The sequence below is a fragment of the Lissotriton helveticus genome, chromosome 11 (genome assembly GCF_964261635.1).
Source record: "Lissotriton helveticus chromosome 11, aLisHel1.1, whole genome shotgun sequence".
NCBI lineage: Eukaryota > Metazoa > Chordata > Amphibia > Caudata > Salamandridae > Lissotriton > Lissotriton helveticus.
The window spans coordinates 622929668-622946629 of record NC_136072.1 but is presented as its reverse complement, the minus strand read 5'-3'; the positions used below and the strand labels follow the sequence as shown (position 1 = coordinate 622946629).

Genomic DNA, 16962 nt, shown 5'->3' with positions numbered 1-16962 from the left:
CTAGTTTTTGCCTGCATATGGCTTGTGAAATCTCTTGTATAAAAATAAAATCTTAAAAGCGATTAAAGCCCGCACATTACTTACCTGTACCTATCATTGGCTGACTCCCATGTGGCTCCTACGTCCCTTTACTTACCATTTGCTGGCTCCCACGTGGGAGTCACATCACTCTTGTTTGCTTGTTTCTATTGGTCAGTGCCTCTTCCTCACTTTCGTCTACCTTCTTGACTTCATGACTTCTTTGTCCTACTGTGGAGCCTGGACCAAGTATTGCTTTCAGTGGCTAGTGTCCATCCAGTGGCCTCAGGCACTCTTATTGAATGGATGTCTCTGCAGTCCTCTCCCAACCTCTACCCTGTTTTCAGGTTTTCTCCTATCTGCCGCTTAATTGCTGCAGTGTAACGCTTCAGTATACACAGAGCGAAGGTGCATTCAAGTTTAAGTAAGGTGAGCCTTTAATCTTACAAAGTGAAACTTTGTACATCATTCACTGGGTCTGGCCATGCTGTTTGTCGTATGAATGAAAGCCCAAAGTGTCTTGTGGTGCCCCCTTTTCAAGCCCATACCCCACCTTGCAAGCGTAGTTTCCACAGTACCGATCCCATCCACTTTGCTTTGATGCAGGCTGCACTATATTCCCATATCAGATCCAGCTTCCACCGTAGCAGTCTTCCCACCCTTGAAATGCACATAGGGACAAACGCGACTTAAATCGAAGCACGCTGTACTGCTACTTGGGTGCTTGACCTTGAAGATGAGCTGCCCATTGGCGGATTTGCGACTGTGCTGCACCAGGAATTCACAGTTCAATCAGTGTTTATAAACTGTTATTTAAAATAGTGCACCACGTTTTAGGACCTATGTATGGGCAGTGTATTTGGTTTACAGGTCTTGCTCGAAGCCTTTTGATATTTTTCTGTCCTGTTTTCACCGACTCGATCACTACAACAAACAAGCATTTACAATGCAATGGTCTCAGCATTATTAAAAGTAGAGCTATTGGCATTGCTCATGACATTTTTTTTCTTTCTTTAAAAAAAAAAAATTAATGGTATTGTCATTTACAATGGCAATAGGTGAGCATTAGAGAGTAGTAGAGATTAATCGCGGGCACAGAGCCACACACACAGAAAGCCACCCACACACACAGTCACCCACACACACACAGAGCCACCCCCCCCACACACAGAGCCCTACCCACACACACACAGAGCCCTACCCACACACACACAGAGCCCTACCCACACACACAGAGCCCTACCCACACACACAGAGCCCTACTCACACACACCGCCCCACACACACAGAGAGCCACAACAATGCGGCCACTGATTCCTCAGGGGCAGAACGCTAAAAGTTTCAAACCAAATCCTTTTCGCCCACTGTGCCTCTCCAGACAAAGGCCCATCTGTACTGACATTGCATCAGTTAGGTAAAGCTTGGATACAATGCCACAGCGAGCAAAGAACTGGCTCTGGTGATATGTACCCATGACCACATGAGGAGCTACATCAAACTCTCAATAGGAGTGTGTTTTTCTGTAGTTTTATGTATTTGGGTCCAGAAATTAGGTTGTCTGGAATATAAATATCGAGTGTACATATTGAACTAAATACATTAGGTTTGTGTTTATGATGTGAGGCATGAGAAATATCTACTGACCCAATTTGAAAATTATGATTTGTTACAGTCAGGCAATGCAGCGATACTGATTAGGACAGGCTGTCACAGCAAATGCATGGCAACACAATGCATTTCACGAAGACATGTTTTAGACAATCCCTAATGGAAACCACAATAACACTATGCACCCTATAACATTCATTCTTGAAGCATGACACTTGCATACCTTGTGTTACAACCCTCACAAAGGTAGCACTTTCACATTGCGCATTGTAGTTGGTCTGCCAACTCACACAGTCTCGCCGTGTGACGTGGTTTCATCATGACGCGGCACCATCTCAGATGTGATGGAGACCCTTTCATAGAATAGGTTCTCAGCACAGGTGCAAGTGCTTTGCACAGTGGGACTCCATCTAAAACCTCCTAGGACCAGGGAGGTGGCTCCAGGTGCGTAACTATTGCTGTGTTCAGGCAGGGGCTGTTGTAACTGAGCAGGGTCTCCAAAGTCCCACTCGCCATGTTCCCACCATCTTGTCAAGGCTGGCAGGTTTGTTGTCAGGAAGATAAGGGATGAATAGCTGCTCAAAGAGGCAATCATTAGGCCATCAGAGCAATATTGGACAGTTCAGCTGTCTCCCAGTCCTGCCTCATGTTGAGATTCTCTTATGTCCGCAGACTGCTGCAGATAGCCTCTCCGGCACACTCACAGGAGTTTCTGCTCTTTATCGTGTTTAGGGTGTCATTATTGGCATTTCTAATAGTTCAGCCTGCCATCATTTCTGCTTTAAGACTTTGGATGCAGTTTATGAGACTGCAATATGGGCTAGCGACATCTGTGGGGCCGCCTTGTATCCTCTGTCTAATGATGCCATTCAAGAGAGCATCTCTGTCTCTGAATCATATTGTCAGTCAAATGGCTGTCAGTGAACGAACGGAAGAGGCATGCACCTGTAAGTATTGATCCTGTAACCTATAAATAATGACACAAATAAGTGCCCTTTCCTTGATTTTTTGCTGAAAAAAATTTGTGGTCTGTTTGGATCATCAAGTCTTCAAAGCTTGTGAATCGGAGAAGCTCAATTTAGCCTTTGCACCCCCCCCCTCGGTCCCCCATTCTCCTACCACCCTCACTCTTCCCAGCCCTGCATCCCCTCTCTGCCTAAGCTGGGTCCTCTAGAATATACGCCTGTTCGTGTGCACTAGACATTGCTGCCTGAACAGGAACTTCTTGTACCTGTGCCAGACTGCTCCACACTGCCCGCGCTGTGATTCGGGTGCCCGCTGTTTAACCTCCTCTGTCACGGCCTAACTTCTTCCAGGATAGGTCCATGCGGTTTCAGCTGCCCTCGCCCACACTTGCCTTCACGTGCTCACCGTGACGCAGGCCCACGCGCAGCAGATTTATCCTACATGTTTTCAAGTAAACAGTTATGTTGGTGTTTTTAATGCCAAATATTTCACCGGAATAGTTTTTTTCCCTGAACAAATGAGTGGTTCCAGTTTGCTAAGGTGCGAGGCAATTTATAGAGGGATGCAAACAGCAGCGAGATGGAAGTGACCTATGACACAAGGAACCACTCACATGTAGGTCACTAACTCTGTAACATGTCTACATTTAACAGAAGATCCGCATGCTTATAGCTGCGTAATCTCCGCCGAATATCGTAATTTAAATCACTAATTTCATACGACTTTCAGTTTAATAATGACTTTTTAGAAATTACGGTAATTTAATTAAGCAGCAATGCACGTCAAACTATTTATAATTTAGTATTCTGTATTCTGATATAGCTACCTTGATCGTAAAAAAATACTTTAAGCAAACTTTACAAATTATGTTCGAGAAATGAAAATTATTTCTTGCCGCTCGCATCAACTCAACCTTAGTTTAAACAAGCTCTGAAATTTTCAGAATGGGGGCGTGTTTTTGGGTGAGTGACGGGGTGAGTGGGGTGAGACACGCCCCCGAATCCAAAAAAGGCGGGGCTTAAAGGGAGTGACGCCCCTCTCCTCCAATGGCTGGCCAGCATTTATGAGGCCAGCCAATGAAGAAGAGGGGCGGGTTCAAGCCCCCTATACTAAGAAACATAAAATCTTCGGAGCTCCGCCCACTGCTTACAGCAGTGCGACGGAGTCCTCGACCTAAAAAGTTATACTCTGCGGCTAGTTTATTGGGCTCAAAGTATGCCTCACTACAACGTAAAATCTTGTGTAAAGACATACAGATAGATATGTGTCAGGCAAACTGTCATCTCTTAAGGGCTCAAATAAAAAAAATAAAAAAATTAAGCTACATATCTTCTTCAATCAGACTGTGTTTTGTCATTATTGCCCTATCTATAAATGAATAGATTGTTTCTGTTCATTTTTGGCTCACCTTTATAGATCATTTCTGTTCAAATATAGAATGTGTTGCTTCACTTTCCTTTCTTCATGTCAAACACTTAAAGTGAGTTGACCTTGGTGTAAAAGCCTTTTTTTGTAAAATGTAAATGTCATGGTAGTTATAGAGCGCACTGTCACCAGTCGGTCACCTTGCGGTGTCGCCTATTCAGCTTCCTGGCGCTGATACTCATACCGCTGTGGAACCCCTCCTGGCTTTCCCTGTGAAGTGTCCACTCCTGGGCACCCCCAGGGTGAAGCCAGGCATCCTTAGTGCTGTTGGGGCCGGTGTGGAGGCTAAGCAAGCTATTGCCCAGAGTCGCAACGTGGGGCCCGTGATTAGAATAGGCACCGAGGCGAGAATTAACAGGTCCGAGGAAATTGAGCCCGAGACCCTGCCGAGGCTGGAATCGAACCCTGGTCCCTGGCCAGAACTCTGCATCAGGGTCTGCCGCTCTAATCATTGAGCCACACTCCTCCACTGCCTACTTCCTATTTGTCAGTGCCTCTTCTTCACCTTCGTCTTCCTCTTGGCCTTTGAGTCTTCTTTGTCCTTTAAGACATGTCACAGAAACCCAACAGCTGTGCAATGAAAAAACCCAATGGATTTTGTGTAGGCAAAACCTTTTTGGGTTTCGCCTGCCGAAAGGCTGCGCTCTGCGCAGCTTTTCAGCGCAGGTGAAATCCTATGTCGACACTAAGCACTTCGGGAACGTCCCCCGGCTCTCATTGGCTAGCTCCATAAATGGAGGCTAGCCATTGAGTGCCGGATCTGTTCGTCAAGGCCGGACCAGATTCGGGGGCGTTCCCGAGATTTTTTCCCACGGCGGAGTTACGCTTTTCCCCGTTCCCTCCCCTTGCACTGAAAGTGAATTCAGATGCGCTGTCCATTCCCGCCCCCTCCGTGTGCCTCCCCGCCCCTCCCTCGCTGTCCTGTGCACGTTTCCCGCCGTCCGTGTCCTCTCCCGCCCCCTCCCGCCGTCCGTGTCCTCTCCCGCCCCCTCCCGCCGTCCGTGTCCTCTCCCGCCCCCCTCCCGCCGTTCGCAGCCCCCCTCCTGCCGTTCGTGTCCTCTCCCGCCCCCCTCCCGCCGTTCGTGTCCTCTCCCGCCCTCCTCCCGCCGTCCGTGTCCTCTCCCGCCCCCTGTGTCTTCGTAGGTGCTTGTTTTTTAATACATTTCCTAGAGGCTGGCTTTTCTCTAGACTAACCAATTACAGACGTTGTGGGCCAGGACAGCCACCCAATCCCTGTCAGACACTCTTCGTCCCCTATGGGTGATTTTAAATTTCTATTCCGATTGGTTCGAGCGGTTTAAGAGGCGGAGGCTGCCTCTGGAAGCGGGAGCTGTGCGGTTGTTTGGGTTAGAGCGTTTTCCGGTGTTGTTTTGCCTTGGCATCCAGTGGGCGATCGCACAAGATAGTGCATACTCTTCGCACAGGGCGTCTGCATGCAACAAAGCACGTAAACTCAGGTGAAGCGTGAAAGAAGCTAACAGTTTTTTTTTAATTTATTTATTTTATTGTATGCGTTTTTATATAGCGCGGACTTTACCCAAGGTGTCAGAGCGCTTCACAATAGGAACGAACAGTAATGATACATGAGGAGAAAATTACAAGTGAACAAAATACAAAAGCAAACGTTAAGTTACAAGATGGTCCCGTGAGCCCCCTTCTTCGCCGATCTTTACACCCCCCCCCCGCTCCTGCTTGCCCCTGAGGCTCCCCCTGCACCCCCCTCTTCTTTCTGTTCCTCGTCTCTCTTGATTACTCGCAGCCCGGGGTCTCTTCATTTCACCTGGGATGCCCTCTTTCCCGGTGAGCTGCGACCCCTCGTTCCCTTCCCATCTCATCCCAGCACATACCCTCATCCCTCCTCCCCAGGGATGCTGCCTCTGTTGGCCATCCTGCTCTCCTTTTCTGCCGTTCAGGAGATTCCAGCCCTCTCGCCCCTCCCTTCCCCCCCGTACACCCCGTGCACACTCACGGAGGCAGGGACACCCCTAGCAGGGAGACCCCCGGCGCCGGACCCCCGATCCCCTGCCGAGCCTGGCCGGGGGGCAGCCGGCTGATGTTGCTCTGCTGCACCTGGAGGGAAGAGCTGATGGGCGAGGAGGAAGGTGGGTGTCCGCCTGGGGGGAGCGGCTGCACGGGAGGGTCCCAGGGTCCGACGGGGGGTGAAAGTCAATTAGAGAGGCGAGGAAGTGTGGGTGAGAAGAGGAATGCAGGGCAGAGGGAAGATGGGCACCGAAGGGCAACGTGGGTGTGCCCTGGGGTGGCGCATCGCAGGATGGGGTATGCGTAGGGCTTTGAATTTATTTATGCATTTTTATATAGCGCGGACTTTACCCGAAGGTGTCAGAGCGCTTCACAATAGGAACAGAACTGATACATGAGAACATTACAAGTGAGCAAATTACAAAAGCAAACGTTACATTACATGAGGCAAAAGTGACAATCGTGAGCAAACAAATACAAGAGATAGCAAACGGTGCATTACAGGAGGAAAAAAGTGACATGTGTGCAGGTTACAAAAGCGTTAATATATGGAGGACACAAAAACAAACATTACGTAGGCAATGGTGGCACTTGTGCAAGAATTGAAGGCAAACAAAATGTAAGAGGTAGCTGTGCCTTCACAGTGCAGTTTGTTTTTTGACTCCCAGTTTCTTTGCGCAGTCTCCTTTGTGGTTGGTACATGTTGCGAGTAGCCCCCTCTTCGCAAGTTAGGGGATACAGTGACTTCTGGGGTGCAGGTCCAGTAGCGGATAAGCTTTACCCATAGGGAATGAGAATTTACCTAACCAAGTTATGTCTCTGGTGCATGCCCAACCTCTGATGCATGTGTGAGGAAGCAGATTGTACTTAACTTGTACCTGTGGCCTCAAGAATGTGTTCATCCATGAGCTTCTGTATAGCCGCCTTTGGGGTTCTGGATCAGTCCGTCGGGGCACCCATGTTTTTCAAAAGGCTGTGCCTGCATTAACCCTGGTAATGGGTCAGTCTCTTGTATCGGCGTGATGATTTCTCCCTAGCAAGTCTTTCTTCATCCATCTTCTGAGTGCCTACACACATTTATAGACCTCTTCCATACGTGTCCATACAGTCAAGTTTCAATTGAGGACGTAGTTTCGGGTACACCCCATGTTGTATGCTCTGTGCCTCACAGGGCACAAGTCCTAAACAAGCATTTACAATGCAACTGTTTCGCCTTTGGAAAAGTTAGAGCTATTGGCAATGTAAAGGACAATGCCATTTATTTATCTGTTTTCAAAACCAACACATAAATACAAATGTTGTCATTTACAATGCCAATAGCTCAAACTTTTCCAAAGGCGAAACCGTTGCATTGTAAATGCTTGTTCACTTTGCTAACGCTTGTTCTACATTGGTGGATGATGCATAGTTTCAGTGACATTTGTGGAGGGGGATCAAAGATAAAAGGGAGGAGGGTCCATAACGTGTTTAGGCACCAATGCACTTTTCCATATAAATTGTACTCATACGTAGCAGGCAAAGACCCAGTCATATTTCCATGAAATTTGGCAGAATTACACATTGTGGGTGCAGATGATCCTTTTGGGTATTTTTTAAGTTATAAGGCATTTTAACTTAGTGATATCTGTTGTGGTACTTTTGTGAAATGTCATGTTATTTCACAGTATTTTGCGGAAGTGCCACAGTACACATTGATGACAGGGCATTATGTGCTGTGCTAAGGACTGCCTTCACCAAAAGTTAAATGCAGCCATGTTGTTTTTAGGTATACTTTGGCTGTGTTCTGCGTTTCGTCCTCAAATATAGGTAAGCATTACCTGATGACATGGCTTGTGCTTAGCTGTTAGCCAGCCTTGTCTATAAAATCCAACGCTGATTTTAATCATGATGAGGAGATGGTTCGTACCAAATGCACCAATGCAGATCCTCTTCTGCTACATTCTTCTGGAAGATATTCCATTAATTATTCTGCCTGTTTCCATTTTTGGTATCCATAACAGCTTTAGGGAGCAGTAGAATTTGCAATTCTCATAGCGTACCTGCTGATTTTTCAATTTTCATATTAAATGCCTCTAATCTTTTACTTCATAGCTGGAGGAACTAGTTGATTTTCTCACTGTGGAGACAATAAAGATTCTGACACTGCATGAGAACTAATAAACATTGGATCTGTAGAGCTCAGTTATAATTACTCTCCTAGTGAAATGTACTTGGAAGTAGTTATGAAATTAACTCTTCTATTGGAAAGGCCCAAGCATCAATAAAAGAAACACGACTGTTATTGTTCATCTTTAAATTGAACCCCATATGTTTATGCTGCCCGCTGTATAACAGAAGTATAAAAACCGTGATAGATGTAATGTCTAAATTAATCTCAGCCATTGGCAATTACTGAGGCCATATTCCAGTATATTGTTATTTTGCACACCATGTCACCTCAGATGGGACCCAGCCATATTCAAATCAGTCTTGACCCTGCTCTAATAGAAACAGACAAGTCAAAACTGCCAGTTCAGGTCTTCCATGAACCATAACACAACCTACCTACGACCGGTCTTGCCCAAATTAGGACTCACCAGACAGGAATAACTTAGTTCTAGTGACACAGAGTGCACAGGAACCACGTCTGCGCATACCCATCCCACTTAGGGTGATCATCTGAAGTATACAAAAAAAGAAGGATGGAATGCTTGAATTAATCTCAGCCATTGGTAATTATTCTGGGCTGCATCCCAGTCTATTGTTATTTTGCACAACATGCCTCCTCAGTTGGGACTTATCCAAATGCAGTCTTAATGCTGCTCCAATGGGAACAGTCCAGCCTGAACTGCCAGGCCAGGTCCTCTCTAAATCATAAAACAAGCAACCATGGACTGGTTTCACCCTACTTAGGGCTCATCAGCCTGGAACAGCTCGGTTCCAGTGACAGAGTGAGCACAGGGCCCACGCCTGGTCATACCAATCCTACTAAGTTTTAAGTACTTCCATGCATTATTGAGAAGAAACTTCATATTGACATTTTCTGATGCATTTTACTATACAATTATATTATGCATGTCATGTTTTCAGTGTACACGTGCAGATTTGTTAAAGAGGTGCCCCACACGTGTTTTATAAATAAATATGAATATAAATAAATGGAAAAATAAAGACTTTGTTTATTTTAACAGAACCTCGTTTCTTTTTTAGGACTGGAAAGAAAAATATATAAACCCAAACTATTCAAAAATCTTCACAGACAATATAGTAGAGCAGGTAAGAAATGACTTCATTTTCTGAAGTCTTAAATGAAAAGTAAATTGTTTGATGATTTACAAGAATCACATAGATGCATCATACTGAAAACAGGTAAGAACTACTTGGCTCATGTTCTCTCTCTATTTCCATACTCTGTTTGTCTTGTAGTTAGTGTGGCCTATGTCACAGCTCCTCCTTCAAAGCTATTTCAGAGTGCTGCACGTGCAATGTTACACTATGGCTTTTCATGTAATGTTCACCAACAAGTGATCTATTGGTGCTTAGATAGAGAAAATACCTGCTGCATTGATGAAATTATCATTTAATTAAACTTAAAAAGTGGGTTCTTAAAGTCCTTCTAAAAGTTCAATAATCATTCTCAAAAGCAGCTTCAAAAGGGCAGCGTACAAAGCCTTTACAGAAATTACAACAACAGTCTGCCATTTGACTCTGGAGTTCTTGGCCTTTAGGACTGCAGTCTGGTAGTGATGTGCTTAAAGAAGAGTCAATGGAATTTTAGTTTCATTTTGAAGAAGGGAAGACCTCTCTTGTGATTGCCTGATGAAATGTATACAGGGGCATTTTGGTAGTAGGTGAAGAGGTAGTCATATAATGAGAGTATATTGCACAGACATAAACATGCCCATGATAACCAAGGATGTTCCTCATTTTGCATGCCAACAAAATACAAGGTCCGAATGGTTTCAGAATTAACATTCTTCACCCAGTGTCCCAGCTTAGTGAAGGCGGACTTTCTTTCATGTACATGCAATGAAGAGGATTTTGCCTGTATTGAGATGTTCTCAGTGGCTCTGGGTGGTTATGGTACTTCTCACCCTGAAGTTTGGAGTAAACCAACTCTGCTTATTTATGCTTACAGTAGAATTGTACCCATTAATTAAAAGTCTAAAAAAAAGCTTCAGCTTGGACTCTGCTCATTATCAAATACTTGGCAACATGTAAATTGGCAGGTAGAGGAGACCAGGAGTTCAGACACTAAAGGCCTAATTACGATGTCGGGCACACCGTAGCAGTCTGGAACCGCCCGACCATAGGTCAGTGGTTCTGACCTCACAATTTGTATGCAACCGCCCATAGGGCTATCGGAAATATCCATTTTGCTATGGCAGCTTGTGCGGCCAGCAGAAAAGGCCTGCACGACAAGCTGCCATAGCAAAATGGATGTTTTGAAACATCCCTTCACCATGTGCAGACACCTCACGGCACAAGCAAACCCCAAATTAACTTGTTCTCAACTCCCTGGTAGTGTTGCACAGAGCAATCAGGCTCAACTTAGAGGCAATGGGTAACGTACTTGTGCAACACTTCAAGCAGTAAAACAATGACAATACCACAACAACATCCCACACCAGGTTAGAACAATACAGCTTACTTTAATGAATAAAACAGGACCAACACAACAAAAACCAAATCAGTAGAACTGGAGATATTGAATTTGAAAGCTCTTATAGAAAATGGCACCAAAAAGCGTAAAGCGCTAACTGTGCATATCTTGTGCTGGACCGGAACACAGTCACAAGTTCAGGCTGACCTCATTGGAGCACAGGCTGGCTAAAGGGTTCCAGCTAGTCACACTGAACAGAGTACTTTAAATCCTAGATTGTGGAGCATTGAGTGGATCCGCATCGGAGCTGAGCCACGCAGCTGAGGCCATGTGTCAGTTCCGAGATGCGGCAAGGCTGCAGTGCGAGGTCCTGTTGTGGCAATGGTGAGGATCCTGTTGATGGGGCTTGTGATGCCACGCCCGGTGTCGAGGATGCACCCGCAGTAGGGGGATGTGTCGGTTCCGAAGTGCTCTGAGGATGTGATGTGGAGTTCGGCTTTGTTGTTGAGGTTGCCATCAACAAGAGATGCAAGGGCCTGCAATGATGCATCGTGCAGTGGTGGTTCTAAAAGCGATGCAGACTACAACTGCAAATCTTTTGTGATGGGTCCAACCCACTCAGCAGCCGCGATGCGTTGGTTCTGCTCAACGTTGCGCTGCTCAGCAGAGGAGATGCGTCAGTTCTGGTGGCACCACAGAGGCTAGAAAAGCACCTTAAGCCCACTATCAAGGGTCCAGGACTGGGGTGGCATCACTTGGTAAAGTGTAGTCACAGATGGCAGAGTGCAGATACAAGGCTGTTGGAAGCCTATTATGTCCCTTATGCCTTCACATCAGGAGGCCAGCCAACTGGCCCTTGGAGTTACTTTGGGTTCTGAGTTCAAGTGATGTAGGTCCAGTCCTTCTTACCCAGGAAAGAGATAGCAGGCAGCAGGTCAGCACAACCAGGCTGCAGTTCCTTCAGAGCAGCACTCTAGCTGAGTGCAGTCGTTGTAGCAGCACAGCAGTCCTTCTTCCTAGCAAAGCACCCACAGGTCCAGAAATGTACAGAAGTGATAGTGTTTGAGGTCCTTGTTTTATACACAATTCTGCTTTTGAAGTGGAAAAAAGCTTCTAGAGACCATGGCCTCCTTGCCCAGTTCCAAACTAACTGCAGAGAGTATGCCACCCTTTGTGTGGAGACAGCTCACAGCCTTTACAGATTTAAGTGAGAATGGGGCCCAGCTCCCTTCCCATCCTGCCAGTAATGGCCAATCCAGTCACACCTACGCTCCCAGTGTGTGTGGCTGTCTAGGAGAAATACATGAAGCCTAACTGCCAAATACACCCAGTCATGTGACTAGAGAAAGGTTGCAGGCACCAAATGGCTAAGGCAAGAAAATGTCAACTTCCTAAAAGTGGCCTTTTCAGGTTAGCATGTTTGTCTTAGCAGGATGGGGAGGGCCACTGAGCCACGGGTATGTATTGTGTAGGGGGGGTTCAGGCTGATCATAAGAGACCAAAACAGAGGCCATAGAAATGAACTGTGTTAACATTAAGAGCGAACACCCAGATGGGGCTCGTCCAAACCATATCTAGCCCAACAGCGGCTATAGCTTTGTCATTGCAGAGACGGATGTGGGGTGGGATGTGCTCCTGTATGGGAGCATCAACTATCCCTCTATGATGCGGATCTGTAACCTGTGTCCCAGCCTGGGTGGTGAGGCACACCTATGCTGTATGCGCACCCTGGAAGTTGTCTCTATAATGTGGTGTGTGTGCACATGACAGATCAAGTCATTGGTGGCAGCTCAGGTAATAAAAGGAGGTAAACAATTTAGACAGTTACAATAAAAGTCTCTTCTTGCGTGCGCAGTAGCTCGTGCTGGTCCTGCTGCCGCTGTAGCAATCATTTAATGTCATCCGCCGTTTCACGGTTCTCACAGTAAGTTTGTGTACCCAGTGTCGCTGCCACCTCCGGGGCTTCTCAGCGCTCTAGTCGGCTCTGTTCCGGGTCTGGTGCTGCCACTGTCGCAGGTGCGCTGCCTGTATTACTCTGGCATCCTCGTCGGTGGTATCCCCTGCAACTGGGTTTGGGCGCTTCTGCATTGGGTGGACACGCCCCCGATTATAATCCGGAGCTCTCCAGTCAGTCCCAAGCATCAGCAGGCATATCAGAGAAGCAGGTTTTTCCATCGGCCACCACTCTAAGTCTGGCAGGGAACAGCAGGGAGTACGGGAGGTCCAGGGCACGCAGCTGTCGCTTCACAGCGGTATAGGTGCTTCTCTGCCTCTGGAATTGCGCTGTATAGTCCGGGAACAACATGACTTGATTTTCGCCTACATGCAGGCTGGAGCGCTTGCAAGTTTCAAGCAAGACTGCATCACGGTCCCTGTAATTTAAAAGTTTGAAAAGGAACGGCCGTGGGCGGGCTCCAGGAGGTTGTCTGTGTGCCAGCACACGAGATGCACGTTCCACTACAAAGTGCAGAGAGAGTGTCCCAACAATCAAAAAATCCTTCAGCCAACGTTCAACGTAAAGCTCTGGAGTCCGGCCCTCTTCACCCTCCGGAAAGCTCACCACACGGACATTGTTGCGGCGCGAGCGCTCCTCAGAGTCCTCGACTCTGTCCTCCAGCGCATGCATGTGGTCCAGGATATTTTGCAGGGCTGCAGCCTGGCTTTGAGCAAAAGGTTTGAGTTCTGAGAGAGAGTGTTGAAGTGATTGGACTTTCACTGCCAGCTTATGGTGGTCAGCGCGTAACAAGGTGAAATCCGTAGTGACTTCATCGATACGCGTTTCAAGGGATGTCCTGGTCTAGTCTAATGCGTTCCCAATTTTCTCTACAACAGTCAGCACTGGGTCCAGTTTAGCTGCAAGTGCTATGCCAGAATTATCAGTGGTTGCCTCATCTCCTGAAAGCAACGAGTGCAGGAAGCTGGACGTCACGTCCAGTTGCTGTGTGTTTGCATGGAGGTGCCCCATGGCAAGTTTCTGGGCGGACAGCATTGACTGCAAGCGAAGAGTTCTGGCACACAGCCGGAGGCACCCACAGTATCCACCAACAGCCAAAAGATGAGCGTTGAGGCGCAACGGCATTCCACGTCATTGGTGGTGCCACACAGAGTGTGCAGCACTGGTGGAACTCCTGGCTAGGTTGCCGCGTCGCAAAGGCAAGTGCTGGCAGGTGAAAGACTTTATGGAAGGTGCTGGGAAAGTCAGCTCTTCGACATCTGAAGGGATGATGTCAGACCCATACCCGTCAAAGGGGCAGTGATGGTAGCTCGATTAGGTCAGCAACTGAATATGTAGCTCTGTGGCGTGACATCCAAACCGCTAATTCGCCATAACGTTGCAGCTGCACAAGCTGCAGCGGCATCGAAAGCAGTGGCACCTCAGCTGGGTAATGGCTCTCTACTTCACGTGGTGTCAGGACTACGCCACTGCAGCCTCTTCATGGTCCAGCAGGCACTGGCGGAAAGGGTGAGGAACTGTAAGCAGTCTGCCTATTACCCGCGTCTCCCCAGGGCTTCGGTAGTGCCAGCAGGATTGAGGCCGTGGATGTGAATGGTCAGGGAAGGCCTTCAGCTGCAGCCAGTAGTCATGTAAATGTCCCAAGTTGCACAGAGCCATGGAATGCTAGGGCCCATGGCGTGGACTCCGCGATCTAGGGTGACGGGTCAGAGAGGCGACGTGGAGCGCTGTGCGGGCAGTCCCGGGCTCCGAGGTGAGCTGCATCACTCAGTGTGGCGTGAGGAGCGTGGCCACAAGGGCACCTGTCAGGTGTTCTGGCTGATCTGGTAGATAACCATAAAGTCGGCCTTGGGACTGCTGGATAACGCCCACCTAAGGAGTCCCAGCCTGGAGGGCAGTGGAGGAAGTAGGAGGCCCAGGGTCAGCGTTCATGCATTGGGGGCAGGGATGGCGGAAATGGCGTACCTGTGGTCTAGGCAGAGATGTCAGCGTCCACAGCACTCCCTAACCAAATTGTGGTGGGAAGCCGCCGGGAGCGATGTCGGGGTCAAATACGCATCTCACCCCGCTGTTGGGCCCTCCAGGTGGAGGCGCTGATTATAGCAGCAGTTGCATGGTGCGGGCTCCACTTGTTGCGCTGCCTGTGTTGCCAGGCAATCAGGGTCATCCCGGTGAGAAGGGCTTCCCGCCTACAGGTTCCGATGCACCATACCTGGTTTCCAGGGCCTTTTAACCCCAGCGCCGACAGCCACAGCAGGCAGGGCCTCATGGAATGGGCACGAGATGCGGCGTCTTTCCGCCCGCTGGGTCGGGTGTGTAGGTAACTTCCAGCGCTGGGGCGGGTCCTGCCTGAGGGCTCGCGCAGGATCCACTGCAATGCGGGTAGCACTACGGTGCAGTTGTTGCCAGGCAAAGTAGGTCACAACACTCCGTTGCCAGACAGCAAGGGGCAGGCCCACCAAAGGGCCGGGGTGTTGTCCATGGGGCACCGCCCAGAACGCCAGCATTGTCCATGGAAGCAGCAGGCGCCGTCCCAATGCCTCCGGTCAGTGCCACAGGGATCGCAGCAGCAGCGGCCACCGCATTTCAGCTGGCCGGGGGCTGGCGCATCTGTCTCCAGAACACGGCAACCAGGCTCCTGTCTCACCCTTGGCTCCCCGCCGAGTAGGCTGCAGGGCATCGCATTATGGCTCTGCAACTTTGCCCTGTCTGCGGCACGATTGAAGGGCACCAGCCGAGGCCGCAGACCCGTATCTTCACGCTCGCCGCAATTAGTAGTGTGGAAGGGCCGGATGCAGGAGTTTAATCAGGAGAACAGAGGGATGTACTGCGGAGTGCTATCAAGTTGCATCTGCCATGTTGGCTCACTAGCCACGCCCCTCCTAAAAGTGGCTTTTTCAGGTTTGTAGTTTAAAATCTGACTTCACCATGAGTAAGGTTTTTATATTGGTATTCCGGAGACCCCTAAAATGAACAAAAATCTCCTCCCATTTGGAAATGACACAAATAAAATTAAATAAGGCAACTTCAAATGTTATCCTATGGTAAAGATCAGTCTTGCAGTAGTGAAAAATTATTTAAGAGTTTTTCACTACCAGAACATGTAACACATAGAAATACACGTCCTATATGTTAAATGCACTGCACCCTGCCCTTGAGGCTGTCTAGGGCCTACCTTAGGAGTGACTTGCATATATTCGAAGGGAAGGTTTGGGCCTGGCAAGAGGTGTATTTTGCCAGGTCGAAATGGCAGTTTCAACTGCACACACAGGCTCTGCATTGGCAGGCCTGAGACATGTTTAAAAGGCTACTTAAGTGGGTAGCACAAACAGTGCTGCAGGCCTACTGGTAACATTTAACTTACAGGCCCTGGGTACATATAGTACCAATTTACTAGGGACTTAAATGTAAAAGAAATATGCCAAATGGGGATAAGCAAATGTTACCATGTTTTAGGGAAAGAGCACTAGCACTTTAGTGGAGCAGTGGCAAAGGGTGCATAATCCTACGATCAGCAAATATGAAGTCAGCAAAAACAGGAGGTCTAAAGACAAAAAATTAGCATAAAACTAAGCCAAAGATGCCAGGTCTAACATTGCCTGATTTAAGCAAGACGATTATTATTCTTAAGGTATGGGTGCAACTTGCACTTGACATTGGTTAGCAATTACAATGAATCTTCAACTTTATTTCTTCACTACACTTCAAAATTGTTTATTTCAGAATGTAATTCCTTAAAAACAAACACAATATACAGTACATCAAGAAAAATTATTTGAATAATAAAATATACTTAAAACTCTTGGCTGACATAATCTGCATTGTCCTTTGAAACCACTGAGTAGGTTCTCATAAAACTTCCAGCAACATTTCTCAATCCTTCACAAAAGTGTGTGTGCAAGGTACCGCAATGTACTTTCAGTAAGGGCTACTCGACTTTGACTAGCTTGTCATAAAGTTAAACCTCACTCTCACCACAGTAATTCTATTGAAACAGTAACCTACTCAGTCAGGTCACCACCAAGGTTGAGGTGTCACTCAACAAAACTTTAACTAAGGGCTATTTGATAATGCGCTATGCCTAGTTTCAAGCATAGTTGTCGAATCCAGATCCTCCTTTCCCTCTTGTAGGTAGAACAGCAAAACAGTACACACCACATTTTCTTTAGTCTTTATATTACTCACAGTGCAGTAAACATCGCCAGGTTCCCCAATATGTCCTATCCATTTCAATCTATGCACTTCGATATCAAGTATACCATAATGAAATTTTAGAAAATACAATTTGGCTAACTGTGGGCATATCTTATCCATAAAGAATTCACAGTGACGAGAAGCGTTACCCTCCAGGAATTGTGCAGACAGTCCATCTATTCTTGAGTTTGGGTGTAAAGCTCACAAAATGTATTCCAAGTATACTTGTTTCAGT

General features: G+C 47.4%; 1 protein-coding gene across 2 annotated transcripts in view; it reads left to right on the top strand.

The window, feature by feature from the left end:
* PLOD2 (procollagen-lysine,2-oxoglutarate 5-dioxygenase 2) overlaps positions 1-16962 on the top strand; it is a 477372-nt gene that overhangs the window by 433782 nt on the left and 26628 nt on the right. For both annotated transcript variants that reach the window (XM_078666442.1, XM_078666441.1), the window contains one exon: positions 9187-9252. In XM_078666442.1, coding sequence (XP_078522568.1) covers positions 9187-9252 — 66 coding nt within the window. The remainder of the gene's footprint in view (positions 1-9186; positions 9253-16962) is intronic.